The sequence below is a fragment of the Neolamprologus brichardi genome, chromosome 17 (genome assembly GCF_056152115.1).
Source record: "Neolamprologus brichardi isolate AB-2024 chromosome 17, ASM5615211v1, whole genome shotgun sequence".
Taxonomy (NCBI): Eukaryota; Metazoa; Chordata; class Actinopteri; order Cichliformes; family Cichlidae; genus Neolamprologus; species Neolamprologus brichardi.
In genome coordinates, this window is record NC_142120.1 from 31,452,946 (window position 1) to 31,474,259 (window position 21,314).

Consider the following 21,314-nt stretch of genomic DNA (forward strand, 5'->3'; position numbering starts at 1 on the left):
CTATATAAACACACAGAAATCTCGTGAGAAGAAACTCAAATAAGTGCTGGAGCTTGTGGGAGGGTCTGATGTAGCTACTATCCTGCCCAGCGACCCATTATTGCTCTTACTTCTTGCATATTCTATTATCCGTGTCTATTTTCAATCTATTTTAAGCTTGGATACACTGGCAGGCACAGAGACCAAAAATAACAACAAACAAACAACAACAAGAAAAACAGCGCTGGCGAGCTGATCATGGGATGCATTTCTGACGCGCAGACACCGAGAGGCGCCAATGAGCACATTTTCCAACCGGAACTTGTATCCACGTGCTGGCACCGGGGCGGAAGAGCATTTGTTTTGATCCTGGCGTGTCGTTTCGTCCGCGTGCAACTACAAATCTCCCGTTATGAGCTCAGTAATTCTTCCAACAGCACACATAATGTCATCCGCGGAGAGCAAAGTCGAAAATAGCAGCACCGAAGAGGAGGAGAGAGGGAAGAAAAGAAAGATGTCTCTTTCCAGGTAAGCGATTTAAACCGACTGCAGCTCAGCCACAAAACTAGGACAATATTTTGCGTTTGCTGTAAAGATTGTTGGCTCAGCTTCACTTCTCAGAGTCGGCATAATCCTAATATTTGTTAACCGAGTAGCAGATACATCTGCTGTCACATACCAGATGCTACTTATCGTAATATGTTTATGCTAGGCAGTTATGAAGTTAGCAGGCTATTAGTTAGCTTCAAGTGAGACCACCATCGCCAAACTCTTCACTCTGTTTCTTCTTCGTTTATTAACACTTACTTTAAAATTTTTAGGTATATCTCCTAAAGTTTGTCACACATAAAACATTTTCTTGCTTAACTACAGGTTATGTGTGCGTGTTGAGCACCGTTACTTGTTAACCTCACTCATTTGTTAAACACACTCACAGTTTGACGTGTTGTCTGTCCTGCAGTTGTGGTGTTTGCGGATCAGAGGAGGCCAAGTACAGGTGTCCAGCCTGCCTTACTCATTCCTGCAGGTGAGATGAATATCCTCTGATTAAGTGCTAAAGCCTTAGCAGCAAATACACACAAAAACGACATTATATTTAACAAAGCTGCTTATCCATAATGTGGTTAGGACTAATTGTGCTTTTGTAAACCACTGGGTGACTTCACCTCTTTAGACCTTTATAAATTCAAAATGTAGAAGTTTATTCTCTTGTTCTTTTATGACCTTCTTCCAGGATGTGGCTATTATTGATTTATTGATACTCTTTTAAAAATTATTTAATACACAAATATTTTAAGTGTAATAGAAAGTGACCTTATTGTGAAGTAATTTAAAACTGCAACACATTTTCACTTTGTAAAGTGTCCCACTGGTGTTGCATTGTTTGCTTTCACCTATCAGAGAGCACAGTGTGGTGCTATGGAATAATAATAATAATGTAATAGAGCATGAATCCATGGAAAAGGACAGATTTCGGCATCTTAAGTCATCTATGTCAATTAAGTTTTAAATACTGTCATAGAATAAACAGTACTTCTGTATGCACGGGTGTACTGGACAGCATTCATAAGTGAGGTCCAATCAAATTTTAACTCCAGCTCTCATACTCTGTTGACTGTATATAGAAATGGCACTTATTCCTCAATGGTTAATGAGGTATTTGGTGGACACTCTAAACTGTATTTGGGCTGTGATCATTTCAATTCAAATTGCACCTGTGAATGGACCCCCAATTCTGAAACCTTTGTCATTACCTCTTTTTCCCCAAGGTAGTGCAGTTGAGAAGCAGACATTTTGACAAGTTGTCCAAAGAAACTCATGACCGAGTTAGCGGGTTGTGTCTGGCAGTCCTTTGTAAACTAGTTGCCAGAGTCTGACCCATAGCCAATAACACCAGAGGTTCCCATTTTTCAGCCAAGCAGTTAATAGTGCTGTGGTAGTTTCAGCTTTTTGTCATTGGCAAAAAGCTGAAATGATTACATTCTAGATTGGCCATTGCACTGATGGAAAATGGTTCCAACATTTTTGAAGTTAACTGTTCATTTAATCACATCACACAATCTTTTTTTTTTTTTATCTATGCTATGCCCTTAATTTATTAGGTCCAAGATTTCATGCAGAAAAAAAGAGACATAACATTTACGATGTCATCACAGACAATTTTGTGTTTGTAGTGTTAAAGCTCCACTGGGATAGCATAATTCTGTCTTCCATTTGTTTTCCATTGCTATTTAAAAAACAGAGGAAAAAATACCCGGTAACCTAAGAATTACAATCTTCCACATCTTCTACCCTTACGTGCAGATAAATATTAGCGATGACTGACAGATGGCCGTGTTTTTGTTTTTACTTTCTGAACTTTCCTCTGATTCATGTCCAGCATCAGCATGCCTCAGAACAGCATGCCTCACAAAATCTCAATGGTCCGTTGCCCATTCTTGGAATTCTGTCGATGCTAAAGCATTTACAACTTCACCTTCTAATACTGCATAGTACAAAAATTATATTGCTAAACATTTCTTTAAGATTTATCTGATGGGGCTAACAAATGTGCTTTCCACTCTCATATTGTTGCCTGTTGTTTTGGGCATCATTCAGCATTCCTTTTACATAGTTTCTAGGAATATGGTCTCCGGTATGACTTGGGCCAGATATCTGTCTTTCAGCAAGAGTGCGAAAACTGGCCTAGTCATGCTCAGGTGAAATCCCAAGGTTTTTGTGTTTGGTGTGAAGGAGTGTAAGTTTTTATATTTAACCCCCTAACGCCTCGTAGATCTCCTTTTATACATGAGCTTTTAAGACTTCTGCATCATCAGTTCAATTCCCAAAAAACCCAAATAAACTGCACAATATATTTTAAAATAAATGCCAAACATGTGTAGCAAATATGATACAAATTGAAACTAATTTATACAAATTAACATTTTTTTAATTGTATTTTTTAACGTCAGAAGGTGAAATAAATACTCCTTTTTTGAAAAATTAGGATTTTCCTGGCAATTATTTCATGGTTCAAGCTTTAAAGGGTTAAGATCTTTCAAAAACAACACTTTTTTTCTAATCTGATATATTCTGATAGAGTATTAATAGCACAGGTGTATAAATATGTTTTTCCTGTAAAGAGGCTCATCCACCTCTCAAATGGCTGAAGTCATGACAGAGAGCATGTTTAGCCTGGTTATCAGCTGCAGCTGGGAACATCATCTCAAAGATGAGCCTCACTCCAGAGCATGTCCACTGCAATTGTGAATCCATGAACTGATTCATCTGTAAACTTTGGAAACTTCTTATTTTGGACTTAATATTTGTATTCATTTTACTTTTATTCTGACGGTCCTTTTGAGTTGAATTCATGTGTTCCCTGGGTCACTATTTTAATTTGCTGTTGGATGAGATAACAGGGTGATTCACAGAGTTGAGCAGGTGAGATACTGAAATAATCGTTGACTAATCAAAGAGAAAATGACAGGTTATTTGACTACCAAAATCATCTTTAATCTTGTATTATTTAAAAATGTCAAACATCCCGCATCAGGCAGTATTACCCAATGTTCCTTGGGTTATTTTAAAAAAAACAGTACAGTTTGTTTGTTTTTAACATTTTTCTTTGGTTCCCTTTCAGGCAAGGATTTATGGTACAATGCTACATTCTGTTTTTATTTACATTTCACACAGTGCCCTTTTTTTGAAACCTGTGCTTTTTGCACTATGTGAACTGGCTTAATCATTCCAACCTAAACTCTGTTTAAAAGACCCAATTTCCTTCGGGGTCAACCTTTGGGATCAATAAAGTTTTATTGAATTGAATTGAATTGAATAAGGAAATGACTGCCTACCATGACTGTCCATTTATCTTTTTTAGCTTGCCGTGTGTGAAGAAGCACAAGGAAGTTTCAGGATGCAGTGGCGTTAGAAATAAAACAGCATTTGTGACACTGTCACAATTTGATGAAATGGCACTTCTCAGTGGTGAGCAGCCTCTTTGCTGGTATAAGTCATTCTATTAATGTGTGTTATCATAGAAATGTGCTATTTTCTCGTTTTCATAATTACCATTGGCCCTTTGTCTCAACTGTAGATTACAGGTTTCTGGAGGATACTGGCCGATTTGCTGATGGTGCCACCAGAGACAACCTCGTCCAGGCTCCTCGTGTCACTGTCAAAGTAAGCCCTGTGTTGATAGATTTAGTATGTTGAATGTTGTTTTGTTTTAAATTTTTGGGCATATGCGAGCATGAGTTCAGAATAGAGTACAGATAAATTCTTGTATTGTTTTTAGTAACAAACACTAATAATTGTGGCCCATTCTAGCTTAGATTTCCACTGAATTCAACTCGTTCTGCCCCTCAGAGGTTAAGCCCAGTAATAAAATATTTGGGGGAGATGTATACCTTTATTTGTTTTATAATGTTACAAACATAAAAAAGATTTAAATATGAGTTTTAAATGTTAGTATAATAAATTAAAATAGGGTGGATTGCTTTGGTGAGGACGTGTGCTATTTAAAATAATGGTGCTTACTAGAACCATATACCTTTATTCATCTTGTCCTAATAGACTGGTTCAATAGTGTAGTGGTTTACATATTTACCTAACAAGCAAAAAAAAATTCCTGGTTTAAATCTGGGAGAAGACCCAAATCCCTTCATAAGGAAGTGCGACAGTTGCCAAAAATCTGCCAAATCAAACATGTGGAGGAGAATAACAGATAAGCACAGTTTGTTGGAGAACTGTTTATGACCCCTGGTGAAACCTTGTAGAAAAGCCAAAACCCTTTAAAAGTGTGGTGCACATACACTTAGTCGACACTTTATTAAATAGACTTTGCTAGTACCAGATTGAACAAAGGTGATGGAAGCATTCCTCCAATTCTGATTCATAATTTGTAGCATTAGGCAGCTGCTGCACATCTGTGATGAGAATCTCCTGTTCCACCACATCCCAAAGGTGTTCTACTGATTTGAGATCTGGTGCCTGTGGAGGTCATTTGAGTACAGTGAACTCATCATCATGACATTGGCGTGAGATCATTTGAGCTTTGTGACATGGCTCATTATGCTACTGGAAGCAGCCATCAGAAGCCATCAGGGAACACTTGGCTCAAAAAGGAATTCACATGGTCAGCAGCAATACACACATGTAAAGATCCTCATCCACCCATTCACACACACATTCACACACTGGTGATGGCAAGCTACATTGTAGCCACAGCCACCCTGGGGCGCACTGACAGAGGCGAGGCTGCCGGACACCGGCGCCACCGGGCCCTCTGACCACCACCAGTGGGCAACAGGTGAAGTGTCTTGCCCAAGGACACAATGACCGAGACTGTTGGAGCCGGAGCTCGAACCGGCAACCTTCCGATTACAAAACGAACTGCCAACTCTTGAGCCACGATCACCCCACAATAGAACACACATTGGACAAAACAAACAAATGGCCAACTGTACCCTCATACATACAATAATAACACTGAACCATTGAACTTACAACCACTGGCACTTTATATAACTACTGCATAATTTATCCATATCCATCTCAATGATCTCAGCTGCACTACTGTAAATGCTGGATAGACAATCCTACTGTACAATACAATAATTATAGTTTTTACAACTGTTTATTAATACTCGCAATTGTATATCTACAATCTGTATAGTTTTCATATTTTTAACCATATTTATAACCTGTTCATAGCCTGTACATAGCTTACACTACAGCTATAGTCTGTACATACTTATAGCATATTCATAACATGCCCTCATACCGGGTACATTGTAACATACCTATAATAGACCCATATTCTGTGATATATCTAAATTATTGCTAGAGCACTTCTGGATGGATGCAAACTGCATTTCGTTGCCTTGTACTTGTGACATGTACAAAGACAATAAAGTTGAATTCTAATTCTAATAATACCCCCACCAGTCCACCCATGACCCTACTTTTCAAATGCGTCAGAAGAAATGTGTGCTCTTCTGCTGCTGTAGCCCATCTGCTTCAAATTCCAATGTGTTGGGTTTTCAGAGATGCTCTTCTGCATACATTGGTGGTAAGAAATGGTTATTTGAGGTACAGTTCCCTTCCTATCAGCTTGGACCAGTATGGCCATTCTTCGTACATGTGACTTCTCACATCTACTAGGCATTTTCTCCCAGAGAACTGATGTTCACTGGATATTTTTTTCTTTTTTGGACTCTTCTCTATAAACCCTAGAGATGGTTGTGTGGGAAAGTCCTAGAAAATCATAATTTTCCTAAATACTCAGAGAAGCCCATCTGGCACCAGCAACTTTGCCATATTTAAAGTCACACTGAGTTGCTTCCATTTGCTTTACTGATTATATATTTGGGTCAATGCGCAGTTCAACAGGTGTACCTAACAAAATGGCAGATGAATGTACCGATATAATATATACATCTTAAAGTCAGCAGTGAAAATAATAATAGTATCAGATCCACATCAGACATATCCAATATCCCATAAGTGTTTTTCTCTTTGTGCTTTTATTGCTTTGCTTATGTAATTTGTGGCTGCAGTTCCACGATTTAAACATTTTTTTTCTTCAAACCACCGACATTCTTTTGTGTAATACTTCATACCAGCTATTACCTGTTCTTTTACTGCAGCCCAATTCAAGTGGCATTCGATAGCTTGAAGTAATTTGTGTTCTTTTATGGGAATCAGTCACTGCTTCAGCTGTTATAGATCAATCAAAATAATGAGGCTTATTCTCAGGGAAAGATAAAGGCTTGGCGCATGATGAGCTCTGGGATTTGGGTTTTTCTCCAGAACATTGCAAGTGCGGTAATCTGTTACTGGCCCTGTATATCCGCACCTTTTTAATAAATCTTTTTTACTGTCTGTTACTGCCAATCTGAAGTGATAAAGGAGCCAGAAAGGAAATGCTTGTCTTTTCAAATTTAGATGAGGGCAGTAGGAGTTCAGGCCATCTTTGGTTTGATTGCTAATGAAACTCACACAGCTGTAGTTATTAGTGTAAAACAGATGTTTGGTAATTGGATGTATTTGTACCGTGACAATACACCCTCGCCCCAACGACTTTTTCACAGAACTGGAAGGTCAGCCTAGGTTCCAATGTGTCTGTTATTTACTAGGAAAAGAGGCTGTCTTCAACACCATTTCCTGTTTCATTGACAGCTGTTTTGTTAGATGTATGTTGCAGAGATATTTCTTAAAGTCTACTAGCTGTTTGGTTCTACTTGCTTTGGGATCTTCATAATACCTCGTGGGACCCCTCATTGCTTTATATTTCTCTATGAAAACAGAGATCGACAGACCACGTGACTTTCGTGCATTGCATTGTAGGTTCGAGTGGCAGCAAATTCAAAACAATGCATCAAGCGCTAGCATTTCCAGCACCATACTTGCATTTTATTTGCCCCAAAAACGGTTGTGTACAAAACGGAGGAGAACACGGCAGGTCTGTACAAAGACAGACTTGACGAAAGACAAAAAAAGTGTGAGGTAAAAATCAAAGGAGTGAAAGGGTTAGACCCATAGAGCATACAGAGTTGACTAAAGACGTTACCGTGCTGCCCAGCTTTCATCACGCACATATTTATAACTATATGGTCCTAAGTGTGAGTGCATACACTCACAAAATGTTTAGTATCTTCAGATCTCTGCAACAAGCCCAGGTGCAGTTTACTTTGGTGATTTGGACTATTCCATTTCACAGCTGTTGTTAATTTTTTTTTTTTCTTTACCTCCTGTACAGGCCAACGCAATCTATTTGTCTTTTCAGGTTGTAGTATTACACAACGTTTTCAGATCCAATAGAAATAAAATAAGTGTTTCGTAATTCATTCAATTTATTGTCTTTATTTAAAACTGGCATTATTGTTTCATTCTATTATAGAATCTTACAAGAAAGAGGCAAAATTGTGTTCCATTGTGCTTTATTAGCTGCTTTGGTGAAAAACAAGTCAACTGTGCAAAAAAATAACCATATCAAAACAACATACTGGAAAACAGTTATTCATCACTTGATTGCTTCAATACAACACTTGGGCACATATATGCGGGACTTTTTGTTTTGATCTCGCTCTCCCTCTTAACCGATCAAATCTCGCTGTGGTGACAGCTTTAAACTTGGTATGACCCAGGTTGATAGAGGGTGCCCAGTCTGAATCGCATTCCAGCATTTTGTAGGCTGGTTTTCCTACAAAACACAACAAACATTAGCCCGCAAAGCCACAGTGAACAAAGCAGCATAGCGCAACAAATTCAATTCAAATCAATATAAGACTTATTTGTAACCTACATCAACAATTATGTTATGATAAATTATGTAATGACTACAACAGAGGACTTACATTTGTGGAAATGCTTGGAGCAGACTAATATGTGGGCTTGGAGTGTGCTGGAACGTTATATTTGGTCTTCGAATGGCTGCAATCCAGGCCATCCGTCAGCTCTTTGTTACTTCGGAAACATGGCTTGAACAATTTCTCTTCCACGACGGAATCCGATAAAAACCGATCTCTTTACCCGTCAGCTTCCCGTGGCTGTCATGCGACAGGCTATTGCAGTTAATAATACAACAGCTTCTTGCCATTCTTTGTGTTTCTTTTTATCGCTGTGTGATTGTTTTCTTGTGAAAGCCTGCGTGCGCTAGTACCACTTGCCATCCTTTGCGGTTTTGACGTCATATTTTCGAGATGAGATTCTAATAAGCAGTATTTGGTATGACAGTCTTTAACGAGCATGTCTGTGAAGGGGTGTAATCCACTGTGAACGACCATCTTTGAACAGAGGCGGTGGCTTACGACTCCAACTGTCTGCCATCTATAATCCAGTTTTGAGATCCCTTCCCAGAGGCCTTAATGCCCACTCACATCCTGGGCTATATGACCTCAGTAAATCACATGGCAGGGTGGGGCTAGGTGGGTTCACCCGATACCTTGGCTGATTGTGACCCACACCTCATTTCACACCTTGGGTCGTGTGATTAGGTAGAGGATCAATAGGAGGTCCATGACCCTCTTGGGGACACTCCCATAGGGTTTAAAATCTGGGACTGTCCACCAATTGCTCTTAGAACTGAAGAAGCTTCTTGAATGAAACGTCTTCAAGAAAACTTTAAAAAGTCCAGATGCTTTTCTTTCCAAGCTCCTTAAACTATGATGACCTGTATGACTGAGAACCTTCACAGACATACAGTGGGGCAAAAAAGTATTTAGTCAGCCACCGATTGTGCAAGTTCCCCCACTTAAAATGATGACAGAGGTCAGTAATTTGCACCAGAGGTACACTTCAACTGTGAGAGACAGAATGTGAAAAAAAAATCCATGAATTCACATGGTAGGATTTGTAAAGAATTTATTCGTAAATCAGGGTGGAAAATAAGTATTTGGTCAATAACAAAAATACAACTCAATACTTTGTAACATAACCTTTGTTGGCAATAACAGAGGTCAAACGTTTACTATAGGTCTTTACCAGGTTTGCACACACAGTAGCTGGTATTTTGGCCCATTCCTCCATGCAGATCTTCTCAAGAGCAGTGATGTTTTGGGGCTGTCGCCGAGCAACACGGACTTTCAACTCCCGCCACAGATTTTCTATGGGGTTGAGGTCTGGAGACTGGCTAGGCCACTCCAGGACTTTCAAATGCTTCTTACGGAGCCACTCCTTTGTTGCCCGGGCGGTGTGTTTTGGATCATTGTCATGTTGGAAGACCCAGCCTCGTTTCATCTTCAAAGTTCTCACTGATGGAAGGAGGTTTTGGCTCAAAATCTCACGATACTTGGCCCCATTCATTCTGTCCTTAACACGGATCAGTCGTCCTGTCCCCTTGGCAGAAAAACAGCCCCATAGCATGATGTTTCCACCCCCATGCTTCACAGTAGGTATGGTGTTCTTGGGATGCAACTCAGTATTCTTCTTCCTCCAAACACGACGAGTTGAGTTTATACCAAAAAGTTCTACTTTGGTTTCATCTGACCACATGACATTCTCCCAATCCTCTGCTGTATCATCCATGTGCTCTCTGGCAAACTTCAGACGGGTCTGGACATGCACTGGCTTCAGCAGCGGAACACGTCTGGCACTGCGGGATTTGATTCCCTGCCGTTGTAGTGTGTTACTGATGGTGACCTTTGTTACTTTGGTCCCAGCTCTCTGCAGGTCATTCACCAGGTCCCCCCGTGTGGTTCTGGGATCTTTGCTCACCGTTCTCATGATCATTTTGACCCCACGGGATGAGATCTTGCGTGGAGCCCCAGATCGAGGGAGATTATCAGTGGTCTTGTATGTCTTCCATTTTCTGATGATTGCTCCCACAGTTGATTTTTTCACACCAAGCTGCTTGCCTATTGTAGATTCACTCTTCCCAGTCTGGTGCAGGTCTACAATTCTTTTCCTGGTGTCCTTCGAAAGCTCTTTGGTCTTGGCCATGGCGGAGTTTGGAGTCTGACTGGTTGAGGCTGTGGACAGGTGTCTTTTATACAGATGATGAGGTCAAACAGGTGCCATTCATACAGGTAACGAGTGGGGGACAGAAAAGCTTCTTACAGAAGACGTTACAGGTCTGTGAGAGCCAGGGATTTTCCTTGTTTGAGGTGACCAAATACTTATTTTCCACCCTGATTTACGAATAAATTCTTTACAAATCCTACCATGTGAATTCATGGATTTTTTTTTCACATTCTGTCTCTCACAGTTGAAGTGTACCTCTGGTGCAAATTACTGACCTCTGTCATCATTTTAAGTGGGGGAACTTGCACAATCGGTGGCTGACTAAATACTTTTTTGCCCCACTGTATGACAATCTTTAATATTCAACATAGTCTGAATTCTCTTAGACAGGCTTTCTCATAGTTTCTTCATGATTAGTTCTCCAGGCTTTTTGAAGGACAAAGCTCTGTCAGTGCGCCCCAGGGTGGCTGTGGCTACAATGTAGCATGCCATCACCAGTGTGTGAATGTGGGTGTGAATGGGTGAATGACTGGATGTGTAAAGCGCTTTGGGGTCCTTAGGGGCTAGTAAAGCGCTATACAACTACAGGCCATTTTGGATGTTCTCTGTTCTCTTTTCAAGATGAGCAACTTCAATATTTGTTGAGGTCTTGGCTTGGGGAAGGCCAGTCCATGACAGATACTGATCATTTGTGTTTTTCTATCCAGGTATGATTTTACTGCATTGCCAAATGTGTTGGGGATCATTGTCATGCAGAAAAAAAAATGAAGCCATTGACAATTGGATGCTCTCCAGATGGCATTGCATAGTTGTGCATAATTCCATCAGTTTAGACAAGATACTCAAACCATGCCAGGGCATCCGCCGTTTACAGATGGCTGTACTCTCACTGTTGTACCCCTCCTCCTTTTGCCCTCTTCTATACATAATTACAATTTGAACCAAAAATGTCAAATTTGGATTCATCCACCCCATGAGACCTGAGTAGATGGACCAACTGAAGGACCAGATGCGTCTTTCAGGTCCGTCAGGCCCTTGTTGGATTTTTTTCCTATTTCTCCAGGACAGTTTATCATAGCTTTTTTTTAGTCCTGCCACTACTTCGTTTGTCTTTCACTTTCCTCAGTGTACGATGTGCCAAGTTTTCATCTAAGTGTTATTTGGGAATCACCTTGTTGGTGCAAAAATATTATTTTTATGCCTGCTTTACTGTGTTTTCTTTGGCATTTTTTTTAATTACACTGCAAAATGGGAACAAATCATTAGGTTTTATCATTAGGTGGCAGACCACTAGTAACAAAATGACTAAATGGAAAAAAAGGGCTAGCTTCTTGGAACCAAAATATAAAGAAATGAGGAATGGTTTAACACTTTTGCACAGTACGGTAGAACTAATGGGAATTATCAGGATACTAGAAAATACTGGCTCCCAATCTTGTTCATACAGATGTCACTCACAGGTTAGGGTCAGGTGTGTGCTTTGAAACTCATTTGTTTATCTTGACTTGATTCAGCTGTGTGGTTTTGGTTATTTAACCATTTTAACTACAGCTTATCATTTCAGTCATTCATCCATTCATTCATACTTTTTTGACAGCTATTCATTTCATGGCATGTAGTGAATCTTTTGTATGGTTTATACATTATGTTTCGGTACCAGTTTAACATAAATGTTTACCTATTGTATATTTATTGTGTTTAGCCAACCATTATCCACACTTATTAGTTGACAGTTTCAGCTGTTGGTATAGATTTGGCATATTTATTTAGTCACTGCTGTACAGGGTTGTTCTACTGATGGGACTGCAAAGACTATTTTGACTTTACATTTTGTATTCTAAATTGTAAATGTATTCAATTAATTAAAAAAGCATTCACACTGGAAAAGACCACATATAATTTTTGCTACTTGTGCTTAAAATGGCAATAAATTAATGATACAGTTATTGCTGATTGACACAATTGATTTAACTTTACAATGAAACTATATCATCTTTATTTTTCTGTCCTTCAGTCTAAGAAACTGGCCTCTAATGCCAGGAAGATGAACATCACCCTGAGATTCCTCCCCATCACCTTCTCTAAGAGCAGAGAAAACTCCACCTTCTTCCTTACAAAGTAAGCATACACCTGCTCAAATCAAAATATCATTATTGTTAATGTTATATTCTGAATTCTGTTGGATGGAGTTAAATGTCAGAGTGTATTTTGGAATATATCTAAGGTAAGTTAGTAACCACTTTCTTCATTTTGTAAAGTAAGGCCCCGTCATTATCTTGACCATAATAAAGTATGTACAGGATGAAGATTTTCCCACACACATCCTATACAGGGTCCAGAGAAAATAAAACTTACTGATACACAAACAAATGTGATATTAATAGGTAACATAAGTGTTTAGAGTTCTTTCAGGGGAATACCACAAAAAGCCTTACAAAGACATTCAGGCACTGTTGAACATACTGTCTAAGACAGCACTTTAGTGTTTTCTGGTTAAGCCCTGCTTAATCTGCTGCAAAATGAGCTTCTGATTAGTGCTGTTTTACTTTACCACAGGATGGCACTCTCGTGAAGTGTTTTATCTAGACTTGGCTTTTCACACGCTTATCTCATGGCAGTCTTGTGCATGGTGATGAATCCTGAATCTAACCATGTGTATCAAACACTCATTCCCCATGAGAGTCCTTAAATTAATAAAGGAGTTTATAATATACTAAATGGGACATGAGCTGAGATGATTACCATGATGTTAGAGCTTGCCAGACACACATGCCAGCTTGTTGCAGAGAATCAGTGGCATCATAGTCCATGCTAGTGGACACCTTGCAGTTAATTTTTTCCATTCTTGCCCAGTTTCTATTGCATGACACGGCTCAACTCGACTCAGTAATTTACATAGTACCCATTCCTGTTTAGGGGCATGGTAGGATGGTTTTAAATCCTTGTAAAGGCTGAAGGAACTGAGAAAAAAAGACTGCTAAAAGGAAAAAACTGGAAGGTTTGAGTAATTTCATGTCCCATGTTGCACATCCTATGTTGCACATATGTCGCTTCTTTCTGGCCTGTCAGCAGCCTGCAGTGTTTACATGTTACCTTTTAGTTCTGGCTTACATGGTTTAGAATCTCGACTGAAGAGGTACCAAAAAAATCTTTTGCCAGGTACGATGTGCTTTGCACAGTGGAAAACCAAAACCAAATGGCATGCAGGGAGACTTTCAGAAAAGTCTCAGCTTATTTAATATTGCAGACTTGCAGTTAGACACGAAGGTTTTATTGTTTTCTTTAGACACTGAAATAGCGTGTATTTAGTTTTTTGTTTTCTTTTATTTTGGTCAAATTTGTTCAAATGCGCTGGTTGTCTTGTCATTTTTGGCAGCTATTCCAACTCCCTGGACAACCTTGTGCCACTCATTTTGCAATTTCTTTGAGGTTTGGCCCTGGCTCTCTAATCCCACAGTGGAAGAATAAAGAAGTGGAAGAGGGGGGGGAAATTGTTATTGAACTGCACATTAAAGTTTTACGAGTCTTGAAATGCCCAGGGACAACATTAGGTGCCAATCAGGATTGCCACTAAAAGAAACCTTTGTCATTCCCTCCAGCTGGTTTTATGTTGTTACTTTCCCTTTCACCACCCTCTTTTCCATCCGTAAAGTCGACTGCTCTGTCATGTCTGTGTCTGGTGTTCTGCAGGTGCTGATTTAAGTGAGCACATCACAGGGTGAGACAACTTTGTCAGGTTCTTGTGGCTCCAGCTTCATACTCTGTGTGTTCAGTTCAACAGTTGTCAGATATTTTAGTTTTTTTTTTTGTTTGCACAAATTTTTATCTGAAGGATAAAGATATGATATATTTTTATCGTCCTGCTAGCCTAGCATCAGTAGAGGAATTACCAGCCAACTGTCTCACTAGATTTTTCAACTAACTGCAACACTGCACCGTTTACAGGCTACCAAATAGACACAAGGGTTGGGGTAAAGGTATATAATAAATAAATGGCAAAGGGCTGAGAGAGAATTTGTTTCAGAATGTACCGAGTACATAATATAAAAAGCAGATGTGTGAACAGTGTGAGTGCAGCTGGTTAGCGACATATTCATGCTACGCACTCACAGTGCCAGAGAAGGATCATTACTGGCATACAGCTGACTGGAGGGTTTTCATGCCTGGTGGTGGTGTGTGTACGTGTGAGTGTACATGTATATGCGGTGAGTGTGAGCTTGGGAGCACGTGTCTTTTTGATTAAATGTTTGTATGCAGAATAATGGCTGTGCAGCTACTTTCTTTCCACCTCTTACCCAATGACTAATTTAAAAAACAAGGCAAGAACAGTAAAGAAAAAAACTTTAGGCTGCCTCTCACTCCAGTCCTTAGAGGATAGTAGCTGGCATTTGGCAGAACATTGGGTGTAGTTGTATTAGGATAGAATTATGTGTTCTGCAGTCTCAGCCTGGCAGGTCAGAGAATTTTCCTCATAGATGACTTGAGTGGACTGGACAACACATTGCAGAAGCAGTTATTGCGTGTAATAACTGAAAATATTTCTATAATAACTTGGGATAATTAGTAATATGAGCTGCAGCAGTTTTCATGCCCTGTGTATTACTTTCCCATATATTGGGTTGGGGAGTCAGCCTTAATTAACCCAGCTTTCTGGGTGAGAGTGGTCCTATATTTGCTCCCAGTTATTGACAGGTGTTGAACAGTGAAATCCAAAATGAAGTGCTTCTTATTGACAGTAGAAGATAACATAATAGCTTTGTAGACAAAAGCAGTGGTATCCCATATGTGCTGTAGGCTCAGTTAATGTACTATAAAGGTATTTTGAATGCTTGGCATATCTTGTGTTGTTTAATTTTTTAAATTGCGTTAAAGAAAGTCAATTCAAATTACTTAGCCTTTTTATCTTCACCAAGGAGGTTGATTTTGGCAGCTCATGTGTCTGTAAACACGATAGCTCGAAAGGTTTAGAATGAATTCTGATAACATATAGAGAGTATTGTATAAATATTTCAATCTTGTGTCACATTTGACCTCTGACCTCCTCCTTCAAGGTCCATAGATTGATCTGAAGGTCAAAGTGATAACAGTGCTATATAGAGCTTTAAAAATTCCTCTTCCTGACTGCCATTGTTTGTACTGACAACATAGGGGCATGTGGAGAATGGAGGGGATCCAAATACGACTGCTTCAAGGTCAAATAACGTCAAAATTAAATGTCATATTCTCTGATTTCACTTTAACATTTAGGGTCTGCCTTTTCTTTCAAGTTGACCCCAAAATGTGTTATGCCTTTAAAGAAAGTGTTGTCAAGAAAAAAGCAAAGGAACCGGCTGGTTAGTTTTTTTTAAATAGATTATATAGTGATCAATATCCACTCTCTTCTCTATGAACTACTCCTACAAAATAAAAGCCTGAATTTTGCACTTGTTTTTATTGCATTACAACTTTTGTTATGGTTTATATGAAAAGAACAAAGAAAACAAATAAATGTATAAAAAAATAATGCTATTCTCTTAAAAGAAAATGATTCCCAGAAAGTGAGCTGTTTTGGCTGAGGTTTGCACTCTCTGGGTGCTTCTTGTCTGTTACTGCTTTTCGTACAACCAGTCCTTCGTCTTTCCTTCGTCTGTGACTCATCTCTTTGCAATAAGTCACTCAACGGAGTAGGTTGTATTCTGGTTATAATCATATATAAATGAAAAGTTGCCAAGTGCCTATGTTATTTTGCAGTTAAGTCACCATCTTGCAGCAATTACAACATTGCACACTTGCTTAAGTTTTGCTCATGCCATGGTCTCCAACCACTGTTTTCCTCAGTGTGGCTGTAGCATGATTGGAAGTTAAATTGATGGTTATAAAGTTATCTCTGGGTTTGTAAAAGAACAACAACAACATAATACTAAGTGTTATTCTACTGATGATTTGACGAGGTCCATAGACAGATCCACAGCTGTAATTTGATGGCAAAAAGAAAAGACGACCAGAGAACGAAGGCACACAAGAAGGAGATATGAGCAGCTGGTGACGTGCTATGCAGCGTAAACGAAATGCTCGACTGAGCTGGAGCACTTGCTGGTTTTACTTCATATGACAGGAAGTGGAAAGGTGGATGGAAATTACAGATTTTATTTTTAAATTTAAATGTTATTATGTGACAATAGTGTGCAGGCTCCTGAGGAGTTATAAGCTTAACTTTAGATATTGTTAAGATAGTTTTAAGCAGCTCTGGTTCCTCCACCCAACATTTCCAGGGAAAACATCCCTGCTGTTGCAGGGCTAGTAAGATGAAAGTGCACCAAAGTACAGACTGTTTTTGTTCTGGGTGGGTTAATTATGCTGCTGTCTGGGAGGTGAAGGACACGAGGGTGAGGGTCACAGTAGTCAGTTGTCTGGAACAGCAATACTTTGAAAGGTTATATGACTTAAATCTAATTATAAACCAAGTCCAGTGTAACTGACCTATCAATGATAACCTGAGTTACTGTGGAGAAAGAATGATTGGCCCGATATGCCCACCGCACTGCATGCCAGAGTTTGTTTGCAGTGCTACACTCTTTGTGATCAGTTAAGTCGAGTGGCTCGATGGCGTATCGTATTTAAAAACTCCCTGGCATTTTTATTTAATTAAAACTGAAAAAATAAACCTGTTATTAATAGATATATAGATAGATATAATAGTTCATAAAAAAAGTCTAGTTCTCTTTAGATTGAAGAGGCTTTCTCCCAACAAGCCATACCTGTTTTTATTGTTTTTGATGTAGCACTTGACTGACCTTGGGGTGAATTTGCACCTGGTAGGATTTACTGTGATAAATGTTTCACACGTAATTCTTCTCACTGTACAACGGTGGACTTTATGACCTCTCTCAGATTGATGGGCAGCACCAATTTATTCTTTAAGATCATTGATGGTGTTGTATGAACACACACCTGAATGCTCACGAGCAGCAAACTGCTTTTCATATAGGTGCTCACACTTGCTGATGATCGGTTACTCAAGTCCATTTGATTAAAATGCACCTGGATGCTGGTTTTCCTCTTAATTCTTATGGAAGCAGTAAGGGTGTACTTAGTTTTTCATGCAGTACTTCTGCATTTTGACTTTTTAAATTAATTAATGACATGGTGTTATATGTCACAATTTGTATTTCATCTGAGGTTGTATTTCTGTAATTTAACACCTGATATTGTTACTATATCCTGATACAAATAAACAAGCTTGAAGTGACTGTACTTTCTTTTTACGATGACTAACTGTCAGGCAGCAAAAAGACTTTTTTCTTGCTATGCGGGTGGATGTTCGTCTAATGATGTGACATCACGTGTAAACTATGAGTAGTGGAGGTAGTTTTTTATCCCTCAGAGGTCTAATTTACCATTGGTGGTATCCCTAACCCTATACTTGGGGAATGGCAAAAAAAAGTCCCAGTTAGAAGAATAATTTTCTTTGTTCCCGATTGCCAGCACTAAAAAAAAGCAAAATATACATATTATGATTGCCTAGGGTTAAACTCTGGTTAGTAATGCCGTCGATGACTTGGCTCTCAGCGGGATAAAGCATTTGTTTGCCGTTTATCTCGAGCACAGTGGAAAATATCACCGATCCCTTGCTGTGAAGGTGCAGTGGAAATTCACATGCAGAACATGTCGCAGCTGAAGTTTGCCACACTGAGAGTATGGAAAAGGGCTGTAATTTTAGTAACTCTATTAGACCAATTAATGCAATTTTGAAAATGCCGTAATGTGGCAGTGATATTCATCGCAGGTTAGCAGAAACCAAAGTGAGGTGTGAGCCATTGCATGTGATGAATGAGTACACAAATGGATTAAAGCAGGATTTCATGGCAGGGAACGACTATTCATCACTTCACTCTCATTTGCATTACCACTTGTGCTTTCCAAGTTCAAATGAAACAATCAGCAGCAGCTTTAGTCAGTGTTTTTTTAGACTCCAAACGACAGCTTTTTGGCTGGCTTGGCTTGATACAGAGCAGAATCTGTGCCTGCCGCCATCCGAGGCAAACCTTACATCAGAATGGCAAGCGGCATCACTGTTACAAACACTGTCATCACAGTTGGCCGCATATCCGAGGGACACACATCAGTCTCTTGACTAGGGGCAAAATTCCAAAATGCAAATTGACCACAAACTCGATTGTGCTATAGATGCAGGTGACATGAAAAACTTGCATTTGGGTAAAATGTTGAAATTGGCTAAAAAGCTTTACATGCGTTCACTCGTTATTCACATAGTTTTGTACTTTGCCAGAAGAACTCGGTTATTATTGCGAGGATTCCTGTTTATAAAGGAAACTATTAACAAACACACACGTGCACACACACTGTGTAAGGTTTTGAGCCACCTGCCATTTTGTTATATTGTGATTCCAAGGAGCTAGACCTTCTTGTAATCGTAGTCTTGAACAATACGTCACCAGACTGTCTGAAGGTCTTTAAAAATGTTTCATTTTTCAGGTCAGTCCTTGTACCTGACCCTTTTCATGCAATGCACGTTTGTTTGTTAGACCATGCAACACTGACGTCATTAAAAAACAACAAAAATAAATAAATAAAAAGGGCGCCTTTCTCGAGAGATTGTTGTCTATATATAACAGACAACTGGATAAAGATTTAGCTTTAAATTGTTTTATTTGGCATTTCTTACTAGCAGCCTATCGCAACACCAACAGGGTGATTCACATTTTGTCCTTTGTGTCAGATTTAAGATTAACATAAGCCAAAGTCACACTCAAAGTCTGGCCTGTACGTGTTAACATATTTGTGTTCATGAGTTTTCAGGAAGGTTAGTCCTGAGCAGGGTGTCAAACAGCTAGAGTGTAAGAGACTCGAATAAGAACACTTATGATGCAGCTGCATGTAATCTTTCTCTTCTTTGCCTTCTTTCCATCAGCCGCTCTGTCGCTCCACCCTTTGAGGTTGCGGACACAACTATCGCTTTGAATTCTGACTTTAGTTTTTGTGTCTTAATAGACAGTCCCCACAATCCTGTCATCTAATTTTACTAGCACCCACTTGCCACTCAAATCCTGGCATCTGCCTCTGACCATCAGAAACACAGCACACATGGTTTCACGTGTAGTGACATTTTTGTTGGATCGGTCCAGTCCTTAATCCAGCCAGATGGATTTCTGCTGCGACTGCCAGACCACCAGTCAGGGTTTCTGCTCACTGCTGTGGATAGCACACACAACACCAATCACTTACTAAACCAACAGTGTGTGCTCTGGTTAATGAATTTATCCATCTCCCCCTGATCATGCTTTTGTTCGTAGTGTCCTCCACACATCAGGACAATTGCTCAGACTCTGTATAAAGCAGTAGCCAAACCTCAAATAGCAAAGGTTCAGTATGCTTAAAACATACTAGTTTGTACAACATAAACTGTTGAAAAGTAAGCTTGCAGTCATAGGGACTATTATAGTTATGTGAAACAGGACCTTTCTTTTCAAACCTCACCAGTTAATGCATAAAGTGGACCTGATTATTGCATTGTCTGTTTCATTTGATATGCTGCTTAGTGGGTTTTCATATAAAAACAAGTTTAAAAAGTAAGTGAAAGATAAAAACACAGAATCAAACTAACCCCAGAGTGATTATAAGGCCACACATTATTATATACACACCACACACTAGGGGTGGGCGATATAAACGATATACGATAGAAACGATCTAAATTTGGCCAACGATAGAGATTTTGACTATACTGCTCTATCGCGATAGCGAATGTTGGAGATGTCACCAAGCTGCGCCTGTTTTGGTTGAAAGCATCGCAGCGGTAACAACCATTATCATCTGCAAATTATGCCGGGCGACAGTCATAGCAAAGAGATGAAGCACTTTTGAAATATGGGGAAAGCCAAAAACTGCTCTTCCTCCACTTCCATAACATTGATTCATTAATGTTGAATTCTCTCGCAGCTGCTCTATTCCCATGTTGTTGCAGTATATTAATGACTAACCTTGTAGTGTGGATGAATGATCTCAGTTGTTCTCCTGACTGAAGTTTGGCCCGTGTATAGCGTCCTGCTATGCGATTGCATTTGTCCCTGACCACCAGAAACCCTCACGTTAACTTTTATCAAGTGGAAAAAAAGTTGGCGTTCATCCTCCAGCTTCACTGTGCTAATGTTATGCTAACATAGCTGTGTCGCTAGCAATCACGTAGCACAACATTATATACCAGGTAGTCCAACTTCAGTAACCCTGCAAACGCCACTGCTGTTTAGTTTTCTGCCTTCATTTATGTTGGAAGTGGTAGCAGAGCTGTACGTTTTAATTAGTTTCAAAAATCTCAGTCAGAACATGGTATGTCATGTTTAGGTGGAAACTAGCGAGCTAACTTCCTGTTAACTTGTAACTTCGTTAAATTTAATAAATTCTGTTTTCATGGATGCCTGGATGTTAAACTTAATTGTTACACCTGGTAAAGCAGCAACGCTGATAATTTTATTAAAGATTAAAGAATTTAGGCTGTTTTTAACTTTCAGTGTTTGTTTGACTTTGGGACCTGAAGCGGATGGAGTTTTGGACCCAGATTACTCCGTGAAGCTCCTCACTACGGCAGCCGTAATGCTTTGACAATCCATCAAGCAGTGCGGCTTACCAAAGTTGTACTAAAACATTTTTTAACAGATTTCTGCACGCCAAAATCGGTTCGAGGTCAGTAAGCACAACCAGAATTCATACATAAGGCACACTCTCGATTTTTGAGAAAATTAAAGGATTTTAGGTGTGCCTTATAGTGTGGAAAATACTTATACAGAAGAAAATAATATATTGCGATATATATCATTACCGCACGTGCTTCAAATTATACCGCGATATGGATTTTAGGCCATATCACTCAGCCTTTCCACACACATTATGTA

At 39.4% G+C, this 21,314-nt stretch overlaps 1 protein-coding gene across 1 annotated transcript in view; it reads left to right on the top strand.

Moving 5' to 3' along the window:
* The first annotated feature begins 332 nt into the window (after nucleotides 1–332).
* znhit6 (zinc finger HIT-type containing 6) overlaps nucleotides 333–21,314 on the top strand; it is a 38,108-nt gene continuing 17,126 nt past the window's right edge. Inside the window, exons 1-5 of the mRNA XM_087830528.1 lie at nucleotides 333–507; nucleotides 941–1,006; nucleotides 3,842–3,948; nucleotides 4,058–4,143; nucleotides 12,440–12,543. Of these exons, the coding sequence (XP_087686654.1) occupies nucleotides 392–507; nucleotides 941–1,006; nucleotides 3,842–3,948; nucleotides 4,058–4,143; nucleotides 12,440–12,543 (479 nt within the window). The 5' untranslated portion in view covers nucleotides 333–391. The remainder of the gene's footprint in view (nucleotides 508–940; nucleotides 1,007–3,841; nucleotides 3,949–4,057; nucleotides 4,144–12,439; nucleotides 12,544–21,314) is intronic.